The sequence below is a fragment of the Capsicum annuum genome, chromosome 12, assembly GCF_002878395.1.
Source record: "Capsicum annuum cultivar UCD-10X-F1 chromosome 12, UCD10Xv1.1, whole genome shotgun sequence".
In the NCBI taxonomy this organism is placed as follows: Eukaryota; Viridiplantae; Streptophyta; class Magnoliopsida; order Solanales; family Solanaceae; genus Capsicum; species Capsicum annuum.
This window is the reverse complement of record NC_061122.1, coordinates 19,992,993-20,016,048: the sequence shown is the minus strand read 5'-3', so window position 1 is coordinate 20,016,048 and position 23,056 is coordinate 19,992,993. Positions and strand designations below refer to the sequence as shown.

Here is a 23,056-nt window from a genome sequence, read left to right as displayed (position 1 = left end):
TGAGCACTGAGTAATAATATTATAATTGTGGAAAACATTTGATATTGACATAAGGTTATATTACTAAATTAATACTGAATTATGAATCCATAGAAAGGAACTCCTGATATTTGACAAAGTACTGATAAACTGACATATCAACTAAAAATCTGAATACTGAATAACTGACTCTAATGTCTAAAAAGCCTCTAAAACTGAATGACTGTGAGTTGATGGGACAGGACGCAACTAACTCCAACTAACTACTAACTGAAATATGAAATAAAATAATCTATCCTCGAATGATAGGGACTCACCACTACTACTGTACTGCAAATAGACTAAGAAGTGAAGCCTAAGCATAGTTCGAGAACTGAGCATCAAAACTTATAATATAATAGATCATAGTGTAAAAAAAAGGTATGCGATCAGTACTTTGAATGTACTAGTATGCTAAATGAGGTAGGTTGATATGCATGGTTTCATGAACAGAACTAATAATTAACTAAATATGCATGCAAAACATGGAGTACTGAGTAGAGTATGAAATTTGTAGGTACTAGAATATACAGAAATCTGTAAATATTGAGTATGCATAAAAATTTATAAATACTAAAGATGCATGACCAAGCATATAATATAAACTGAGTAAAATTTGCAAACTGAAATACTGATAAAATAGTGATATCTGTATGCTTTGGTCAAACAACTCTAAGACTGCATAACTGAATTGGGACTGTAACTGAAACTGCATTTGAGACTGTGGGAGGTATCAGTTAATTAACATTCCCCAATCTGAGCTAATCGGGGTCCAACTTGTAACCCTAGTTGGAAGGGTGTTAATATCATGCCACGGGTACTAACACTGGCTGTGTGGATCCACTAAACTGATATAATATCCAAAGGACTAAGGGTGTCAAGCCTGAACTGAGGGGTGACCCCTGCGAGATAGCCAAGCATAATCTGACGGGTGACTTCTCATATCCTATGCTGGCTATATAGTTCTGGAGTATAGGGACTGCTTCTAATGACTCTGCCTATCTGACGGGGATGCCGTCATCCCTACACTCGCTCGGTGCTAAATCCTACTCCCAACTGAAAGACACTAAAATATTAGACTGTTCTGAGTTTAACTAATTGATAACTGACTATTCTGATAATGCTCATAGTATGTTTTGAAGACTATTCTATGATGTACTTTGTATAGAAACTAGAATAAATAAACAGCTATGGTTTTCGGGTATTCAATACCCCCAGGACTCAAGAACAATAATAGTAAAATGACACTAAAACTTGGAGATCAAAACATGAAGGCTTTTATTAAATCAATCACTCTTTTAGGCATTTTATCAAACACTTGTAGTTCACGGTTTAAAACAATCATAAAAATGTCACGGAACTTGTAGGAATAACATGAATTCATCATAATAGCATTAATTCATGGTTTAATTCAATAAATAATAATTTTAAAACATGGAAGATTGAGTAATAACAATAATTCCATGGTAGCATGGTATGAAATCAATAGTACGTGGAGATTCATGGATGAAATCATAATTTAAAGTATAATAACTTGGAAAGATTATAACTTGGCAATTAAAATAGGATATTTGGAATCCATGGATGAAAGGAATCCATGGATGCACCTCTAACATACCTGGGATAATGAATTTCCTGAGATTCTTGAGGATTGGTCTTGAATTTGAGAGCTAGGGTTTCTTGTTCTTGGAAAAAGGAGATCCTTAATTTGAGAGAAATTGAATAATGTATGATTATTTAGGTCAATTGGGGCTAAATTTCGTGTTTTAGGATGAGTTTGAGGCTTAGGAAAAAGACCCAAATACCCTTAAACGAATTTAAAACGCAAGCTGAAAACTGACCATCCTAATTTTTGAACTTAGTCTACGCGCCATTATCGCAACAAGCCACTGGAAATGAATAATTGGGACCTGGACAAACACCACGAGGTGGATCTGTCATGATAAGCATTTGGAATGTCAATTTGGCCACCTCCGCGATGCGCCACCATTGCAGAGGGCCCACTGAAATTTCCAAACTGGAAATTGGCCTGCTCCGCGATGCGCCAACATTATGGAGTCACACTGGAAATTGACAATTGTCATTTGTACTATCTTTGCGATGCGCTAAGGGTTAAAATGACGATGTTTAATGACTAAAACTTAAAATCACCATAACTTCTTACCGGTTATCAGATTTCAGTGAATTTTATATCGTTGGAAAGCTAATTGAATTTCCTATACAATAGCAGGATCTAAATTGAAAAATAATAAGTGTTTCAAAATTTTTATATACAAACACTCATGCATTGGGACTTAGATTATGCTAGAGAAATACGGGGTGTTACAGAACTCAATTAAAATTGTATAAAAATAATTATTCAACCTATTGCATCAGATATGCATCTATTGTAAATTATCAAACAGATTAAGTAATCTATTGTGGCAGATTACCCATCTGTTGTAAATTATCAAATGAATTGTCACATGTCGTAACAGATTACCCATCTATTGAAAATTGTCAAATAGGGGTTGTCGTCTATTGTAGTTGACACTATGAGAACTTACCCCTAGCCCTAGATTAATCAATTAAGGTATTAGTTGAACATATGAGGTAGTAAGAATTGGTTCAGCTTAGAGTGATCGATCGACGACTCTGGTTGGGAGGAACGCAATACCGTCTCATATGCAATTGCCGAAAGACTCAATTGAAGTTGTAGTTGACCCTATGAGAACTTACCTCTTGTTCTAGATTAATCAATTAAGGTATTAGTCTAACATATGAGGTAATAAGAATTAGTTCAGCTCAGAGTGATCAATCGACAACTCTGGTCGGGAGGAACGCAATACCTTCTCATATGCAATTGCCAAAAGACTCAATTGAAGTTGTAGTTGACCTTATAAGAACTCACCCTGGTCATAGATTAATCAACTAAGATATTAGTATATATGTGAAATCAATTGAAATTGTATAAAAACAAATGTTAAGCCTGTTGCAACAGATTAACCATCTATTGTAAGTTATCAAACAGATTAAGTCATTTGCTGCAACAGATTACTCATCTGTTATAAATTATCAAACAGATTAAGTAATCTGTTGCGACAGATTATTCATCTATTGTAAATTATCAAATAGATTGTCACATATCGCGATAGATTACCCATCTATTGTAAATTATCAAATAGGGGTTGCTATCTGTTATAGTTGACACTATGAGAACTCACCCCTAGTCCTAGATTAATTAATTAAGGTATTAGTTGAACATATGAGGTAGTAAGAACCCTTTTATCTTAGAGTGATCGATCGATGACTCTGGTCGAGAGGAATGCAATACCGTCTCATATGCAATTGCCAAAAGACTCAATTAAAGTTATAGTTGATCCTATAAGAACTCACCCCTCATCCTAGATTAATCAATTAATGTATTAGTCTAACATATGAGGTAATAAGAATCAATTCATCTTAGAGTGATTGATTGACAACTCTGGTCGCGAGAAATGCAATACCGTCTCATATGCATATGCCAAAAGACTTAATTGAAGTTGTAGTTGACCGTATGAGAACTTACCCCTAGTCATAGATTAATCAACTAAGGTATTAGTCTAATATGTGAAATCAATTGAAATTGTATAGAAATAAATATTCAGCCTGTTGCAACAGATTAACCATCTGTTGTAAGTTTCAAACAAATTAAGTCATTTGTTATAGCAGATTTCTCATCTGTTGTAAATTATCAAACAGATTAAGTAATCTATTGCGACAGATTACCCATCTATTGTAAGTTATCAAATAGATTGTCACATGTCGCAACAGATTACCCATCTGTTCTAAATTATCAAATAGGGGTTGTCATTTATTGTAATTGACACTATGAGAACTCACCCCTAGTCCTAGATTAATCAATTAAGGTATTAGTTGAACATATAAGGTAGTAAGAATTGGTTCAGCTCAGAGTGATCGATCAACGACTTTGGTTGGGAGGAACGCAATACCGTCTGTTATGCAATTTCCAAAAGACTCAATTAAAGTTATAGTTGACCCAATGAGAGCTCACCCCTTGTCCTAGATTAATCAATTAAGGTATTAGTCTAACATATGAAATCAATTGAAATTGTATAAAAATAAATGTTCAACTTGTTGCAACAGATGTTTTTTCTGTTGGATTTAATCAAACAGATTAAGACATTTGTTGCAACCTATTACTCATCCATTGTAAATTATCAAACAAGTGTTGCATCTGCTGCGATGGATGATCGAGCTTTGAAAATTTTCAGCAGAAATTATTATCTATTGCACTTTGATGTTTTAAGACCCTTTTTTAAAGCAATTTAAGTATTTCTTGTCAGAGATAAAAAAATCTAAAATACTTCTTGGACAACTCAAAAATCTCCTGAGTGAGTAGTCTTATCTAGTCTTTTCAATGTCACCATATCCTCGTGCCCCTCAAAAGTCAAAAGTTATTAATGAATATTTAAAATCCATATCTAGAAGAATACTCTCCTTCAGCTATAACATAAAGTAAGACTTAACTCATCTCTCACTCTTTCCTCTTTACTCTTAATTCTCTTCTTTTCCTTTTTTTTTCCTCTTTTTTCTGTCTTCTTTCAGATGAGGATCCTTTAGGATCTCAACCTATCAATATCTTTTCTCGACTGAAATGGATGTTCTGATCCCTTTGCTTTTTTCACATTACAGGTATGATTCACTGTTGCTCTTTCCATCTCGTCTTCTTCTCTGTATGTCATTTAAATTAGATATTTACATCTGTTGATAGTAATGATTTACCCATTACCAGTTTCCTATTTATTGAGAAAATTGAAGAAAAGGTGACTTTTAAGTCTTGAATGAATGAACCGTTGTTTTTATTAAAATATGTAAAAAGAAATCATCTGTTGGGAGAACTTGAAAAGCCTTGTTGTCAGGATAGTTTGATGAATTAGCTGTTGAAATAGATGGAGCAATTGTTTAAAGAAATTAAACCAGTAGCAAGGCTGGTTTGATTTATTTTAATAGATGACCCATCTGTTGCAACATGCCATCCATTTGTTGCAATAGATACCTCATCGATTGAGCGGATGGGTAATCTGTTGCATCAGATTGGTCATCTATTGATTCGCTCAATTTTGTGTTACTCTTTTGTAATGTTCATTTTCTTCTTCTCGTGTTTGACATCAAATGTATTTCTCTTGTTTGTAGATAAAATAAAGTGAAACTAGATTTATTTTTGCCCGACCAGCATTAAAGGCTAGAGTAAAGATGGGTTCGGAGGAATAAGCTGCTTGCAAATGGAACCACTTCATATGTGAGAGGTATGTATTATTGATCAACCTATTGTGAAAACACACATCCAGTACAATGATTTTGTGAATGTTTGTTCGTTATCTATTAGACGTTAATTCTTCAAACAATATGGCATTTTATAGTTAAGATTGTTAGTTCGGACTAGTAAGGCTGAGGGACCAAGTAGGTGGTGTCGATACCCTGTTATAATTTAATGACCGTTTATGCTCATATTTTTGGGTCAAGATAGGGGAATGGTTCAAGTTTTTGGCAGCACTGTAAATATCCAATAGTGATTGAACTGGTTTAATAGCTCAATGGACTTCTTGAAAGGACTCTGAAGCCTCGCACTTCAGCAAACAATGATGGAACCAATAAAAATTCCCCTAGTCCAAATTTATATAGATGGGTTACTGGAGAAGACTTTTATACAGCAGTAGGTTCTTGGGAGGATACTTGTGCGGGAAGGGGGAGGTTGAGCAGGCCATATATCATCTCATACCTTGTTTAAGAGAAAACACAGGGTAGGAAGAAAAGTGTAGCGAAATTGGCTAATGAAATTGACATAAAAATGAAAAAATTGGATGAGCTGCGAATGCAAAAGTGTATCCAAAAATGAAAATCCATCAATCGTTGAATAAAAAAGAAGAATGGTCAAGAGGACTTGAGTTGGTCACTTTGCTGGAGACTGCAACTAGAGAGCGTGGCCTCAATGAAGACCCACAAAATACAGGACCAGAACTCTAAGGAAGCAGCTTCGCGAGCACAGAAGGTGGTAAGATTGCCGGTCAAAATTGAAACCTGAACTAACTACTCCTAAATTAAAAATAAGGCCTGAAATGATATACGGCCTTCTCCACCTCCCCATTCCCGCACAGGTATTTTCTCAAGCACCTTCTACTGTATAAAAGTCTACTCCATCATTCCATCCATATAAATTTGGACCAGGGAAATTTTTATTAGTTACATCATTGTTTGCTGCAGTGCGAGGCGTCAGAGGCCTTTCAAGAAGTCCATTGCACCATTAAAATTGGTCCAATCACTATTGGATATTTATACTGCCGTTAAAAACTTGAACCCTTCACCAAACTTGACATAAAAACATGAGCATAGACCATCATTAAATTGTAATAGGGTATCGACACCACCTTCTTGGAACCCTTCAGCCTTATCAGTTCACACCTATCAAACTAAACTGTACAATGCAGGATCTTTATGAAGGATCAGTGTCTAATTGGCAAAATACTGTATTCATAAAATCAGTGCACTTTATATTTGTCAATAGCGATAGACTGATCAATAATACATTACTCCCATGCATAAAAGTGGATCCATTGCACGCACCTTATTCTTCTTACCCCATCAAGACAGTGTTGTGTATTCATCTGCACACATGTGATAACTATTAAAAAAGAGGTGTGAAGAGTCGTGACTTTTTTATCTTAACACATTCAAAATAGCTGATGAATCAAAATCTCCATCTGTTGCAACTGATGAATCAGTTGTTGGAAGAAATCAAAATATCTTCTCCAATATATGGTTCATCTATTACAACAAATAATCCATTTTTAGAACATATTGTGAATCTATTGTGACAGACCAGACATTGTTTATTCATCTGCACGTATGTGATGACTATTAAAAAAGAGGTAAAGAGTCATGACTTTTTATCTAATACATTCAAAACAACTAATGAACCAAATTCTTCATCTGTTGCAACTGATGAATCCGTTGTTGGAAGAAATCAAAATATCTCCTCCAACATATGGTCCATCCATCGTAACAGGTTATCCATATGTTGTAACAGATGGTAAATCTTTTACGACAGACCACACATTATTTATTCATCTGCGCGCATATGATAACTATTAAAAAAGATGTAGTGGTGACTTTTTATCTAACACATTCAAAACAACTAATGAATCAAATTCTCCATCTGTTGCAACTGATAAATCATCTATTAAAAGAAATTAAAATATCTCTAAAAGATGGTCCATCTGTTGCATTAGTTAATACATATGTTGTAACAGATGTCTCATCTATTACACATATAGATAATCTGTTGCAATAGATGGTAAATCTGTTATGACAGATGGACGATCTGTTGCAACAGCTCAATAATAACAGTTGTTATCAAGTCTTAAAACCATTTTGAAAAGGTGAGAAGGATTAATGTAAAAGAAAAAGTCACGACTTTTCACAGAAAATAAAATACCACTAGTTTAAATATAATTAATACAATGGAGCTTAACAGACGTGCCTTTTGTCCTTACACATCCAGATTCAATCCTCTATAAATAGGTTCCTCCTTAATCTTCATTCTACTAAACTTTATTTATTTCTTGTATTTTTTTCTTTACGTGTGACATCTTCAACCACTTCTCTTCACAGAGCATATTCCTTTATCGTTAAGGTAATTTTTTTGTGGTATAAATCTACCAGTTTGTAGTAAACATTATATTACATTTGGACTCTTTTATTTATATTTGTCAATTCATGTGTGTTCTAGATATGGCTGATCCTATTTGAGACATTGCTTTTCTGCACGACACAGTGCGAGAACTTCAGAGGTAGGTTAATGACCTGTAGAGGGAGTTGGTCGCTGTGAGAGTGACGATGTTCAGAGAGATTCAGAGGCTGACGAGGGCCTTATTGTTGCGAGTTGATTGGTCGGCTTTCATTAATGATGATAATGATAATAATTAAGATGTGCTTTTTCTTTTAGCATATGTATTTTAATTTTTTTATATTGGATCTATACCTAATGTATTTTATTTTTTGTTTAATGAAAATTTTATTTTTAGTCAACTTTGGCTTTTTAATTCTTATTCAATTTTCATTTTGTCTATTTCTTCTTCTAAACATACATGTTAACATGTCAATGGTTGGAGGTAAGGAGCAATTTTGAATTCAGTAGCAATAGCAATTTTGGATTTTGAGTTCTTTCAACAGATAAACCATATGTTGGAACATATTGGTCATTGGTTGGGTTTCTGTTAATAGATTATCCATCTGTTGTGATAGATTTATCATCTGTTGGACGAAAATATTCCAGTTTTATGGAACTATGTTGTGTTTTTCCAGCTAATGTCCATCTGTTTCCACAGATGGGTAATCTGTTGAAAATACTTATGGTCTGTTGTATTGTTTAGTTCATGTTTTGCCTCTTTTTATTGATACATAAGTTATTAAAAAAAATATTTTATATATAATAAATGATAACATTACGTTCACAACAATGATTTAAATATATAAAAGTACACCACCAAAAACAACTTAAGTTTTTGCAATTACAACGATCATGGTGGATTACGATCCGGGCATGTAGTTCTTTTATGGTCAGCTCGCTTACATACGGAGCACTTGTTTCTTCTTGATGAAAATGATTTTCCAACTCCACGCCTCCTCTTATATGGCTTTCTTTTCATTTTGATAGTGCTTGGGTGATACAAGTGCAATCACATAGATGGACTTATGTGGGTGTGTATTGAAGTTGTCTAAGTTTGTGTGCAAAAAAAGTGTAATTAAGGGTCCAAATACACACCAAAACAGCCCACTACATATACTAGAGGGGATGCCCATTCTTAAAGGGTCTTTTGGTCATTTTAACTTCTAATTCTATTGTAATATATAAGAAACATTTTTAGGGTTTCATTGGCAGATTTTGTATGTTGTAAGTCTTGTAAGACACAAGGAACATCAAGTCCTCTCTCCTTTGAGGCACCCAAACCCGAAATTGTAACTAGGTACATCAAAAGGGTGGATTCTCTTTTGTTATTTTCTTTGCTTGGAAACATTGATGCTTGGGAGGTGGAATCCAAACTTGTATCATTGTAAGAGATTGGTTTATTATTGTGTGTAGTGTTAAGAGTCCAAGATTATCCATTTTTGGGTTCTTAAGATTATACCTTCATGTGGTCCATCTATCCTTCCTTTTACTTTTCTTGTAATTGTGTTTGGTGTTTGTGTTGTAAACTTGTGTTCTTGTTGTTGTTGTTAACTCCGAATCTTGTTCCTTTGTGTTCATCTTGTTCTTCATATATTGTTTCTATTTTGATGTATAAATACACCATTATATCTTGTATTTTTGTTGTAGGCCGAAACTAGTTTCGAAAGGGCTCATGGATTTCTTCTAATTTGTGGACTGTTTTTGGACTGATTTTGGTGTTCCGTTGTTTGTTTGGTATCATTTGGTATCAGAGCGAAGGCTGATCGTGTTCTCACACTACCAATCTTGGGCTCTCTTTGTTGAAAATCAAAAAAAAAACTAAAAACTGAAATTTCCAGAAAATAGCAATCTGTCCACTTGGGTGTTCTTGGCCGAAAATTCTGTCTTGTTGTGTCTTGTAAACTTAGATCTAAGAGTCCTTTTTGTGTGTTATATTTTTAGTAGTGTTAGCTTCTTCATCCCTAACACTAAAGGAGTCTAAATCTAAGTTTGAGCTTTAAAAGTTGATGTTGTTGTTGTGAATCCAAAGTATGGTTGGTTGTTGTTGGGATTGTTGTTGTTGGTTCAAGTTTCGAACGTGTATTGTGGGAATTGTGTTGTGGATTTTAATCTTGAAAAAGTGGTTTTTTTTTTTTTTTGGAGGGTCCAACTTGAACCTTAGAACTTCAAGACTCAAAGTTTGTATTCTTGGTGTTCTTCACCATCTCTATATGTTGTTCAAGAAAAGGTGGTTGCTGATCTTATAAGTTGAAGGAAAAAGGTAAAGAATTGTTAGTATTGAAAGACCCCCAACCACCAAAGAATTTATCAACCCTTTTCCAACAACTTTCCATGATACAAGGGTCCATGTTTTAAGGAGGAGTACAAGAAAGTCAAAGTCTTGAAACTTGAATTGAAAAAGAACTCCAAAGACTTTTATTTCCCTCCCTAACCAATTCCAAATTACAATGGGACCAAGACTTGAAATTGAAATACAAAATTGAGAAACCGCAACCAATACGTGACTGCCACATCTTCATTTTTAATGTTCACGTAACATTTTTGGCTCAAATTTTAGATTTCTTAGTTTCATTTTATTGTTTATGTAGTTTCGTTTGTTGATTCCATTACTAACTTACAATACTTACAAGCTAGTACTAGATTGTAAGTTAGTTTTAAAACCGTTCTTCGTGTATACGTTCCTTTGTGTGTCTTATTCTTTTGACTCGTTTTGATACTTGGTCTACCTCTCAATTCCTCACGGAGTACAAGCAAGGTTACAACACTTGAGAGATCAAAGTGTGAAAAATCTAAGAGACAAAACAATAAAGAGGGAGTGTAAGGACCATTCTTGTACAACTAACTTGTTTGTTGTTTTGTAGGTAACTTTTGGCCCTAATGGAAACTATTTTGGTCCTCCTTGATGCTTTGTCCTGAGACCTTGCTAGGGCAAATGTGGGTCTTGAAAACATTCACTCGGATGTGGTAACTATGAGTGAGAGGTTAGATCGAATGGAGAGACAAAAGAACTCTCGTGCTTTTACTCTCGAAACTTTACCTACAAAAGCCAATCCTCCAAGTTCACCATAAAATGCCATAAGTCATGCTACAAATTACCCACAAAACTGAGAAAAAGGTAGACCCTTTCCCCTGCTAGTTGATCAAGTCCAACAAGAAGGACTTGTATGCCAATTTCCTCCCATCCAAGCTCCACAACCGAAGCTCCACATTACCAAAACAGTCCACTTTACCAAATCAATCCTCTCAATCGAAACTTCACTTTACCAAAGCCTACACATCCAAGAAGAGGAACATGGTAGAGAGGGACATGAAGGATATGGATTCTATGACAATGCTTATATGATAGAGGGAGACTTGAGTCGGATAAGATTGAAGCCAAAACTCAAGATAGAGAGGAAGCCGAGGTTCAAAATAAAGTTGTTAGCCTCGAATTGTGTTTGTGTTGCTCTTGGGTCCATCTTGTTGGTGGACTATTTTTGGAGTCATTTTTGATACGTGCCAAGTTTTATTGAACTCTAGGGTTTTTCATGTTTTGCGAACTATTTTGAGTGATCGCTTAGGAAGTGGCCAATTAAACGAGGTGAAATCGTGAATTTGTGGGCAAATTCCTCTCAAAATGGAGAGGATGATATGAGTACGATCACGTAGATGGACTCATGTGGGTGTGTATTGAATTTTTCCAAGTGTGCGTGCAATAGAAGTGTAATTAAGGGCCCAAATACAAACCAAAACAGCCCGCTACATACACTAGAGGGGAGGCCCATTCTTGAAGGGCCTTTTGGTCATTTTAACTTCTAATTCTATTGTAATATATAAGAAATATTTCTAGGGTTTCATTGGCAGATTTTGTATGTTGTAAGTCTTGTAATACACAAGGAACATCAAGTCCTCTCTCCTTTGAGGCACCCAAACCCGAAATTGTAACTAGGTACATCAAAAGGGTGGATTCTCTTTTGTTATTTGCTTTGCTTGGAAACATTGATGCTTGGGAGGTGGAATCCAAACTTGTATCATTGTAAGAGATCGGTTTATTGTTGTTTGTATTGTTAAAGGTCCAAGATTGTCTATTCTTGGATTCTTAAGATTATACCTTCATGTGGTCTATCTATCTATCCTTTTACTTTTCTTGTAATTGTGTTTGGTGTTTGTGTTGTAACCTTGTGTTCTTGTTGTTGTTGTTAACTCCAAATCTTGTGCCTTTGTTTTCATCTTGTTCTTCACATATTGTTTCTGTTTTGGTGTATAAATACACCATTATATCTTGTATTTTTGTGTTTTTGTTGTTGGCTGAAACTAGTTCCGAAAGGGCTCATGGATTTCTTCTAATTTGTGGACTATTTTTGGACTGATTTTGGTGTTCTGTTGTTTTTCTGGTATCATTGGGTCAATATATGGAGGATGTATTAATCTCTCCATAACCTCTGCAGGAACAACCCAAGATTCTTCGGAGGCACCGGAGTAATATGCCCATTATATGCCATTTCATATTTTTCTATCGAATAATATTGAGAGGAGTGCTCGTAAACTTAAGCTTTATGTGTTTGACCGAATTGAGCTCGAAGTTCTGCCATAGCATATGGACAGGGTATTTTGTCCAAGTCAGAAACTCTGCACGTATAAGATCGTGTTTGAAGATCGATCGTAGCAACATCACCATAACCGGTGATACTGAATTTGTAATCTGCTATTTTATGAGATAATAGCCTATCCCCAAACTGACATTCGTTGATATTATTTTTTTGATTTCGAGAACTAATTGGGTTCTTTTTTTAGACACTTGAACTGCACACGCCTTTCGTTACAAAATTGGTCATACTTCTTTCTTATTTTTTCAAACATAGCTTTAATGGAAAATTCTCTTTCATCACCAAACAATGAATTCACTGATTCAGCTATGTTTGATATCATAATATTGTACCTATACAAAAGAATCACTTAGTATGATATCATACTAAACTTGCAACTCAAACATGACATTAAATTGATAAGAATGTACCTATCTGCCCGACAAAATGTCCGACTCCATCTCTCAAAATCGATCTGTATGAGAAATTCTGCTACCTTGGGATTCACATCCGTTATTTGATTGAAATAGTCTAAAAGCTCCTCTCTACTATATGCTTTAGCTGCTCTATAAAGAGGGGTTACGACCCTTTCGTTATGATAGTTGGTCTGAATGTTCTCTCCAAAATGTCTGATGCAACAACCAAAGTAAGCTGATGTAAAGAAATGTGAACCTATCTTTGGAATACTTGGATGCCTATCCGATAAAAAATACAACTCTTCGGTATCTTTGACGCAACTTCGCAGTTGTTCAAAAAAAATCCATAAGAGGCATCACATTCCTTGTCTACTACACAAAAAGCAATAGGAAAGATGTGATTCTCCACATCCTATGCCACCACTACTAGCAGAACTCCATTATACCTACTCCTTAAGAAGGTACCATCGACGGCTATGCCCTTTCTCAAATATCAAAAACCTTGAATCCAAGCACCATAGGATACAAAAAAAAGTACTTGAACCTTCCGTTTTCATCAAGATGAAATGTCGTCGTACTTCGGGAATTTTTGGAGTCAATCATATAATGGTAGGCATCCAAGACTGCATACTCATGCTCGTGTGTTCACCTAACTAAGTCCTTGGCAATCCCCATAGCCGTGCTTGTGTGTTCCCCTAACCAAGTCCTTGGCAATCCCCATGGTCGTATATATCTTCCAATAACTGATCAGGACACCCAATTCCGTAAGGAGTTGATTGGCCATAACCCTTGTTGAAGGGCCTTTGCCATCGGGGAAACTACTCTTAAATATTCACTGAGGACCTTTGCCGTAGTGTGAGAATTTTGGCCCGAGATATGCTCCGAACCATATGTGTGATGTTTTTCATGTTTATGAATGACGAATTTGTCAGAACTTGCATACTTCATCACTCTCAACCACCACTTGCAGTTCGAATTATCACATTTGAAGAAAAAAACACTGCTCAAATTAATCACCTATCACCTTCTTTATTCTGAAATCTTTTTTTAAGCAAGAAATAAACAAAGTGGTTGATAGTTTGTTATTGTCCTTAAAAGGCATTCCAATAAAAAAGCCGGTCCCGTCTTCTTAAATATTTCCAGGCTATATCAATTGAGAAAAACTGCACACCACACTGGTCGCATCAACGGGCGTAGGTGTTTGATCATCATTTGGAATATTCATGTCTAGATCATCCTACCTATCATCAAAGATGTCTTACTATTGTTCTTCTTTTACGTTCTGGTTTTCATTCTCTCTCATCTTTTTAACCACATACACCCTTAACACCGACCTAGATGAATCGCTAAGATAAGCACATAACCGTACCTGATCGATTATCTTGAAAGGCAGTACCCTCTGATTTTCAAAGGAGTTGTGTATATAGCTGATAACGACTTCTTTCGATTGACAATTCAGTCCATAATAAATGATGATTAAGTTCACAAAATCATCATACAAAACATCACTTTGAACTGTCATAGCTATCATCTCTAGCATTTCACTCTCGTTCCAACGCCATACATATCAATTGTTCTTCTAGATCCATTGACCATGACAATCCACCCCTATTGTTATTGATCCCTCCACTAGTGGGTACCTAAATAAAGTCATTTGTTAAAAAAAGTTAATAGTGATTTTATAGTGTCGTAAATGAATCCCAACAGATGTGTAATCAGTCGCAACAGATTACTTACCTGTTGGGATTCATGTTACGCTCCTGAAGCTGATTTCAACAGACGAGTTATCTGTTGTAATAGGTGAATCATATGTTACAACAGACTATATATCTGTTGGGATTGATGTTACAGTACCGAGGCACCTTTAAAGCTAATTCCAACAGATGAGTGATATGTTGCAATAGATAATTAACCTATTGCGATAGATGACTTACCTATTGCAACAGACGATGATCTGTTAGAATCGAGTTCAGGTTCTATCGCAATAGGTTACTAATATGTTGCAACAGATATTTACCGTCTATTGGAATCGAGTTTGAGTTCTATTACAACAGGTTAATAATCTGTTGCAACAGATATTTACCTTGTTGCAACAAACAACACGTCTGTTGGAATCGAGTTCAGGTTCTGTTGTAACAGGTTAATAATCTGTTACAACAGATATTTATCACGTTGCACCAGATAACTAATTTGTTTAAACAGAGAAATCATTCATTGCAACAGATGACCCATCTGTTCGATTCATGTTACGATCTATAGAACCATAAACATGAATCCAACATATCAGTCTTCCGTTAAAATAGATGTCTCATATGTCGCAATAGATGATTTATCTATTTAAATAGATGGCTCTTATGTTGGATTCATGATGGGGTTCCATCCATTGTGGGAAAAACAGTACAATAGCAGTTACCCAAATGACAAATTCAACTAAACATCATAATTTGACTTACCAAAGTCTCCTATGAAGTAATGCCAAAGTGGAAAGTGATGTATGAAATAAAATTTGACCTAAGAAATTGGTCAAATAGCAACAGTAGCAGTAACAACAACAACAACAACGACAATGGTCAATAAGAAGAAGATAAAGATGTTAATGAAGTAGAAGATGATGATAATGAAGTAGAAGATGATGAATAAAGCAGCAGCAACAATGAACAACAAAAATCGCTAACAGAGAGAAAACAACAATGGATGAGAAGAGAGAGAAATATACCTTTTTTCCTTCGTTTCCCATTATATTAGGTAAATATTTAGATCAAAGTATAAATTTAAAAACTTTTGGCTATTCTCAAACTTACCGAACTTTCTTAATCCATGATAAAGTAATCATCACCTCCACTCAATTATTAAGATTTGTGTCAGCTACACCTTATTTTAAAACTTTTTTATCACCTACAGCCCAAAGCCCCAAGTTACTCAATCTTCCAATTTCACTATGTATTGGAAAATCAAACTCATTTACCGATAAAGACAATCTTTGAAGTTTTGAACGATTCGACAAGCTTGTAGGTATATGACCACGAATCTTGTTTGAGGATAGTAAAATCCCTTTGAGTATTGGGAGACCATTACAAAAATCATTGGGAAGATTTCCTGATAAGCTATTACCTGTAAATACAATGAATTCAATTCTAGAGATATTTAAAATTGTGGATGGTATAGAACCTGAAATCTGATTATATTGTATGGGCAACAATTTCATGTTGTGAAGATTGTTGATCCCTTCTGGAATGTTTCCATGAAATGAATTAAAAGATACGTCTAAAATCTCCAACCTTGAGGCATTCGAGAGTGACGGAGGAATAGAGACTATGAGATTATTCCCCCTCAAGTTTAACACTCTCAGGTTTATAAGATTTCCAATCACTTTTGGGATTTGACCTTCTATGGAATTGAAGTTTAGATTCAAAAGTCTCAAGAGTGGAAATATTAGAAAATGAAGAAGGGATGGACCCAGTGAAACTATTATTTCCAAGATTTAGAACTTGAAGTTGGTGTAAAAAACAAAACCAAGAAGGAACCTTCCCACTGAAGTTGTTCAAATTTAAGTTAAGAAACTTAAGTCGATGCAATTGTGCTATTTCTTGAGGCAAATATCCCAGGAAATTGTTGCTTCCCAAGTGAAGAGAAACAAGAAATGAGAGGTTTCCAAAATCACGGGGAATCCTGCCTATAAGAGCCATGCTGGAAAGATTCAAGGACTCCACTCGCTGGTGCCTAGAACCACAAGTGACACCTACCCAATGACAAACAGATAGTGGGAGACCAGCTTTTATCCAAGAAGTGAAAGGGTCTGAAATGATTTGACATTTTAGAGAAAGAAGAGCTAATTGATCAGTGGTAATGTTGGTTTGTGTCATGGCTGAACTCACTGTAACATAGTGAAGCAACAAAAGTACTGGTAAGAGAAAAGAACCGAAGGATTTCTCCATAAGTACAAATAAGAGTAGGAAAATGGTATGGCTTGTGGCATGTGATTTTGAGACTTTAAATAGCAATAAGATTTACCTTTTGATCTTGCACGTTTCAATCGGAATTATAAATATGGTGCCAAAATTCCTCCAATCAGCCAAAGACTTGTGCAAGTCAACCAAGTTATGTGGGTTCCAGAGACTTGACAAATTGGAGAAGACTAAAAGTCAACCAAGTCTTTGCAACCATAAATGTGGTGGCAAAGCTATTCCTCTAGTCAGTCCAAAGACTTTTCAAGTTGCCTTTTCTAAAGTTAAGATTTTTTAGATAGAATTATCCCTTACCTATGGAATAGGTCTATTTTGATTCTTCAAATATAACTTCGAGCAAGTATGTTGCCATGTAACCTTTACCTCTTCAATACATCAACCTCTTCTGCTATCCGGGAAGAGTTCTTCATCCTCCGAACAGCCTACAATATTCATATTACAATGCTCGATAACCGCAATAATCAATCAAAAATTTGAATGAATGTAATTTGATTTGATTTGATGAATCAAGAAAATCATTTCAGAGTTAAAACAATCTGGAAGCATGTAAAGGAGTGGTAGCAGAGATCATCAATTTCAAGCTGGCTAAAACATTTCCAGCATGTACTAACTGGAAGATTAATAATACATCATACATACCAAAGGCATAAAACGACTGTGAGGCTCTCATAGATATAGGTTATTCGCTTCATTCAAATGTTTTCATACGCAATGGATGTGTTAGGGTTTTTGCCCTGATTTTCTTAGTATATTTAAGTTTTTACTTTTTCTTAGAAGGAAAATAAAAGTTATCATAATTACTTTTACTTTTCCTGAAAGAAAAAAATATATTTTTTTTCATATTTGGCTAACCTCTTTCTTGAAGGAAAGGTTTTAGACATCTATAAATATAGAAGACCCCTTCTCATACCATAATACAATAGCATTCACAATGTAGTCGTTTAAAGAGTCTCGTTTAGGGGGAGATTTTCTCCCAATAGTTCTTTTATATTTCTTTAATATTAGTTTCTTGTGTAGGCCATTTGGCCAAATTCTATTCAATAGTATATTTTTAGTATATTTTTATTTGTCCTCTGAATTATCGTCACCTTGGTTTGCAAACTTTAAGCTTCCGCATGAAGCCTTCTCGATTTCAAACCCAACAAGTGGTATCAGAGCCTACGGTTCAAAAATCCAATGGTTTGGTGAAACGGGGTTCAAGACAAGATCAAGGTGGTTCAAAATCAATTTGCAACCAATTTGATGATAAAGAAGATATATGTTCAAGATACTACATGTGGATGAAAAATTTCAAACAAAATTTCAACAATCCTGTTGTCTTTAAAACCAAAATCAATTTTCAACCCATGTTTATGGGCTCCAATTTTCAACCCATACTTGCTTAAACGCTTGGGCTCCTTTCAACTCGTGCATTTATTTTTAACGCATGAGCTCCACTCTTAACCTGTGCTCACTTTCAATGCACAAGGCTTCACTTTCAATCTTATCAACTCGTGCTTCTATTTTTAATGCATAGGGCTCAAATTTTAACCCATATTAATTTTTAATCATGATAAGCAGCACTGATATATGAAGAATATATATGAAGAACGAAGATCATGCACAAGAAGAAGGAGCATCAAGAATATTTTGAAGAAAATCAAGCCAAAAAGGAGAGATTTGTTAGGATTTTTGTCCTGATTTTCTTACTATATTTAAGTTTTTACTTTTTATTAGAAGGAAAATAAAAGTTACCATAATTACTTGTACTTTTCCTGAAAGAAAAAATATAATTTTTTTCTGTATTTGGCTAACCTCTTTCTTGGAGGAAAGGTTTTAGATATCTATAAATAGAAGACCCCTTCTCATACCATAATACAATAGCATTCACAATGTAGTCGTTTAAAGAGTCTCGTTAGCATTCACAATGTAGTCGTTTAAAGAGTCTCGTTTAGGGGGGATTTTCTCCCAATAGTTTTTTTATATTTCTTTAATATTAGTTTCTTGTGTAGGCCATTTGGCCAAATTATATTCAATAGTATATTTTTAGTATATTTTTATTTGTCATCTGAATTATTGCCGCCTTAGTTTGCAAACTTTAAGCTTCCGCATGATGCCTTCTCGATTTCGAACCCAACAGGATGTGACCGAATTCTATTCCACTTTATGACAGCAACTAGTTTTGTATCATCCTGAGAAATAAATTGTAAAAAAGAACATTTATTTGGAAGAAACTTCCGAATATCTAGTGTAATCCCACACGTAGGATTAGAGGAAAGGAGGGAAGCAATACAAGAACTTCCCAAGAGGCCACCCATCCTAGTATTTCTCTAGTTCAAACACGCTTAACTTTAGAGTTCTGGTTGGATCCTGTTAGTGTTGGTATGATCGCATCCTAACTTCCGTATGATGAGAATTGCAGTATTCCAACTTTACAACTCTGAATCCTAACTAAGATGTGAAGATTACCAACTAACAAGAGCAAGAATGCATCAGAGTTGCCACAATTCACGAATTAGTCATTAAAGCAACTCATTTCATTAAGATTACTGCTGCCACGCAAAAAGTAAGAGAACATAAACTCACTCAACCTCTGCATCAGTATGAAAAAGCACTAGGTTTTCTACCGCTGCAGGGGGTGGCTTACGGAGATATAGGGAGGGATTAAACAAAGGATAGAAGCAGAATTGGTTTTGTTTTGGTTTTACAAGAACTTAGAGTCAATTTGATTTCGAGATTATAGTAGGCCTTTCAGGAAGGGGAGTCTTGGAGTAACCGGTAAAGTTGCTGCAATGTGACTAGGAGGTCACGGGTTTAAGCCTTAGAAATAGCCTCTGACAATAATGCATAGTAAGGCTGCATACAATACACCCTTGTGGTGGGGCCCTTCCCCAGACCCTGCGCATAGCGGAAGCTTTAGTGCACCGGACTGACCTTTTTGTTTAGCCTTTTAGATTCGTTAAATACACTAACAACCAATGTTATATACATTTCCTTTTTACAGTTGCCCATGTATCGCTTGAACCTTACCAGGCCAGTTTTTGAATACAGTATCAGCCAACTTCATCTTTCTTTGGGGTTGTTTGGTAAGATGCATAAGAAAAAATAATGCATGTATTATTAGCTTTGCAATTTTAATTATCAGGCAATTCTCAAAAACCTGATGATCATTCAGGGAAATTTAATTCGTTAGAGATACATCCTTCTTTCACTTTTACTTGTTCACTACACTAAAAATAGATATATCTATTTTTCTTGTCATAAACACTTAACCTCTTATCATCAAGGTAGAGAGAAGTGATATGGTTAGGCTCTTGACCCTTTGATTATCGAGTTTTAGTTTAGAAAATCAAGAGATAATTTTCATTTAGTTCTTATTACGTAGTCATTTCCCAGCCCAACTCATTGAATTTATCGTATTAGAAGGGCGATATAGTAACATTGTTATTTTATTTATTATTTCTTTAGGATTGTGTCGAGTTAATGTCGGACAAGTAAAACGAAAAGGAAAGACTACTAGATTTCTTGAAAGAACAAGATAAAGAAGATATGGTTAGTTTAGGAATTCTAATTAGTAAGTGTTAGATTAACAAATAAAGGAAATATAGAAAACTTGTGTTTACTTTTGAACATGAGGGAGCTAGGAAATTTAATGAACCCTATTCCACGCTAATTAAGTTATCTTGTTACACGTGACATGCAGGGTCGAAGCCAGCTTAGATTCAGGGGTTCATCAAAACTTTCTTCAGCAAAAAATTATATGTTATTTATATGTGGTTAAAATTATTTTTTACATATTATATAATAGATGTCGAACCCCCTTTAGCTAGTTCATGTATTTACTTATTCTAATTTTTAACTTTCTTAATGAAAATTCTGGCTCCGCCACCTTTGTCACATGTTAAAAATTATGGACCCTATATATACATATATAATTTCAGTACTAGTTCTTGTTGGTTTGCATGTTATGGCCTTTAACTTTTAACACTTCAACAATCATTTTCCAAAATTGTAAGGAGAACACAAATATTACAGAAATTCAAAAATGGAAAACAAAGCCTACTTCATCTGCTGCTTATGTATTTTCACTTACATGGCCACTTTTCCTGCAGGTAAATTAAATCATCTTATTGTAACTGTCATATCACTTATCAATTGATCTCTGGTTATTGTTTAGTTTGCTTTCTTTGTTTAATTTTGTTTGTGCTTAGTCTTCAAGAAGTGGTGAATTTAGAATTTAGATCATAGTTCAGTCTTTTAAATTCTTTTCATTAAAGTCATTGAACTTTTAAAGTAGTTATGAATACACAATTTAGTGTTTCTCAAAATTTTACTAATTCTCTTTGAAATATTTTTTTTGACTCAAATTGGAAATTGGAATCACAACTCTTTTTGTTTCAACTTACATGTGATACACTTTTCTTGTTCTGTATGTCCAAAAAAAAGTGTTGGATTTTTATATTTGGAAATAATTTAAGTTTAAATTTTTTTATTTTATTTTGTCCTTAAAATTCGATATACCAAGCTCAGATAGAACTTCACGAATACATCAACAACAACATATCCAGTATATACACATCTTAAACTTTGTTAACAGTTAAAATGCTTCACATAAATAATTGGGATGCGCGTGGTTCAATTAACAAGGTTGCATCCAGTTACTTTATTTGTTTGTTTGTTGCAGTTGACATGATTGAGGAGGTTGATGTTGTACTCAAAAGACAACATGGGAAACACAAGCATGGTGATGTTAAGTTATTTGTTTTTGGAGATTCATATGTAGATACTGGTAATTGGCCAAAATCTACGTCAAGTTCTTGGAAGGAACCTTATGGTTTCACTTATCCTGGTTTTCCTTCTGGAAGATTCTCTGATGGCCTTGTACTCACTGATTTTATTGGTATGTACAATTTTTTCTTTCATTCTAAATCTTTATGTTCTTGAGGAATATTAGGGACGTTAAATGAGCGAATTAGATTGAATTTGGGTTAAAATAAGTTAAATTAGTAAGTTATTAGTTTCTCTCTTAGTTACATTTTATTTGGCTCATGTATCAAAAATAGACGTTTTATTTTACTTACATTGTTTATTTTATCAAGGAGAAACTTTTTTTTTTTACCTTTTTCTCACATTATTCTTAGTATTAAATAACTATATAAATAACGCAACAGTAGTGGTAGTCAAATTCAAAGTTTCAATGTATCATTAACAAGGTTTGTTTAGTAAAATATATTTGTAATTAAAATTTTCATAAAAAAATGTGTCAAGTCAATATGAACCAAATAATATAAAACGGAGGGAGTACTTTGCTAATTAAGTATTACTTGAGTCAACATGAGTTAGATTAATATGGACTGAATAATGAGTTAGACTAATAATCCATCCAGCCAGGGGTTGATTTACTTGATGCATGTGAATTCATGATTTTTAAACAAAATTTTGACATTTTATTTACACAATTTTTGAGAGAACTCATATAATATAGTTGTTGGACATGCTTCAAAAAGGATGAATATAATGCAGTTGATAATGCTGAGACATTTACTTAAAGAGTAAAAGGAAAAATCTTCCATTTAATACTTTCTTTTTCCCCCTTAATTTTGTGGTACAATCATATTTAAAAAATCTAGATTTTACCTTTGCATCCAACTAGATCTTACCAAGTTTTAATTTCTATTTGTTTTCTTATAATTTCTTTTAAGTACTTATTAATTTTCTTTTATTATTGTTTTATAGTATAACATATCGAATAAATAAATTTAAAATATGTGCAATTAATGATTTTATAATAATGCAGCTTCATTCCTTGGCATAAGATCTCCACAACCTTATACTAATAGGAAGGGATCATCACAAAGTGATAATTATGGGGTGAATTTTGCATATGGAGGCACAGGTGTATTCAACACTTTTGTTAACCAACCAAACATGACAACACAAATAAATTATTTTCAACAGCTATTTGAAGATGAGGAACAAGTGTACAACAAAGAGAACAAGAGTTCATCTATTGCTCTTGTGTCTGTGGCAGGCAATGACTATGCTACTTTTCTCACCAAAAATAACAACAATATGGAGGTAATTAATTATAAGTTGTTAAACTAACCCTACCTATACATATATGTTCAACAATATGGAGGTAATTAATTATGTATCTAGAATTGATTGGTCATCTATATGGCCTTATTTTCTTGCTTTTGCTACCTAGTAAAGTGTCTTTGAGAAAGCCCATGAAAGCACCAACCAGGGTTAATCTTCTTCATTTTAATCAGAGGTCTTGGGTTGAAGCTTTAACGGGTACCGCATCACCTTTTCCCGAAGCATTTTACCCTAGAGTGGGAATTTTCAATGTGAATCCGAATTTAGTCTGCCTAATACGTGTACCAGACACTAGATGAAAAAAAA

At 34.4% G+C, this 23,056-nt stretch overlaps 2 protein-coding genes and 1 pseudogene across 2 annotated transcripts in view; 1 reads left to right on the top strand and 2 right to left on the bottom strand.

Annotated features, from left to right (window-relative positions):
• The window catches only part of LOC107849395 (receptor kinase-like protein Xa21), a 60,008-nt gene extending 40,345 nt beyond the window's left edge, over positions 1 to 19,663 (bottom strand). Inside the window, exons 1-3 of the mRNA XM_047401512.1 lie at positions 19,586 to 19,663; positions 17,036 to 17,094; positions 16,232 to 16,427 (exon numbers count right to left, since the gene is read on the bottom strand). Coding sequence (XP_047257468.1) covers positions 16,232 to 16,427; positions 17,036 to 17,094; positions 19,586 to 19,663 — 333 coding nt within the window. The remainder of the gene's footprint in view (positions 1 to 16,231; positions 16,428 to 17,035; positions 17,095 to 19,585) is intronic.
• LOC124889839 lies at positions 18,933 to 19,047 on the bottom strand (annotated as a pseudogene).
• Positions 19,664 to 20,621: 958 nt separating the features above from the next.
• Positions 20,622 to 22,756, top strand: LOC107849934 (GDSL esterase/lipase At5g03610-like). Its single transcript, XM_047401511.1, has 3 exons — positions 20,622 to 20,763; positions 21,336 to 21,551; positions 22,449 to 22,756. Exons 1-3 carry the CDS (start codon positions 20,697 to 20,699, stop codon positions 22,754 to 22,756), a joined length of 591 nt encoding a protein of 196 aa, XP_047257467.1. The 5' UTR covers positions 20,622 to 20,696.
• The last annotated feature ends 300 nt before the right edge of the window (positions 22,757 to 23,056 follow it).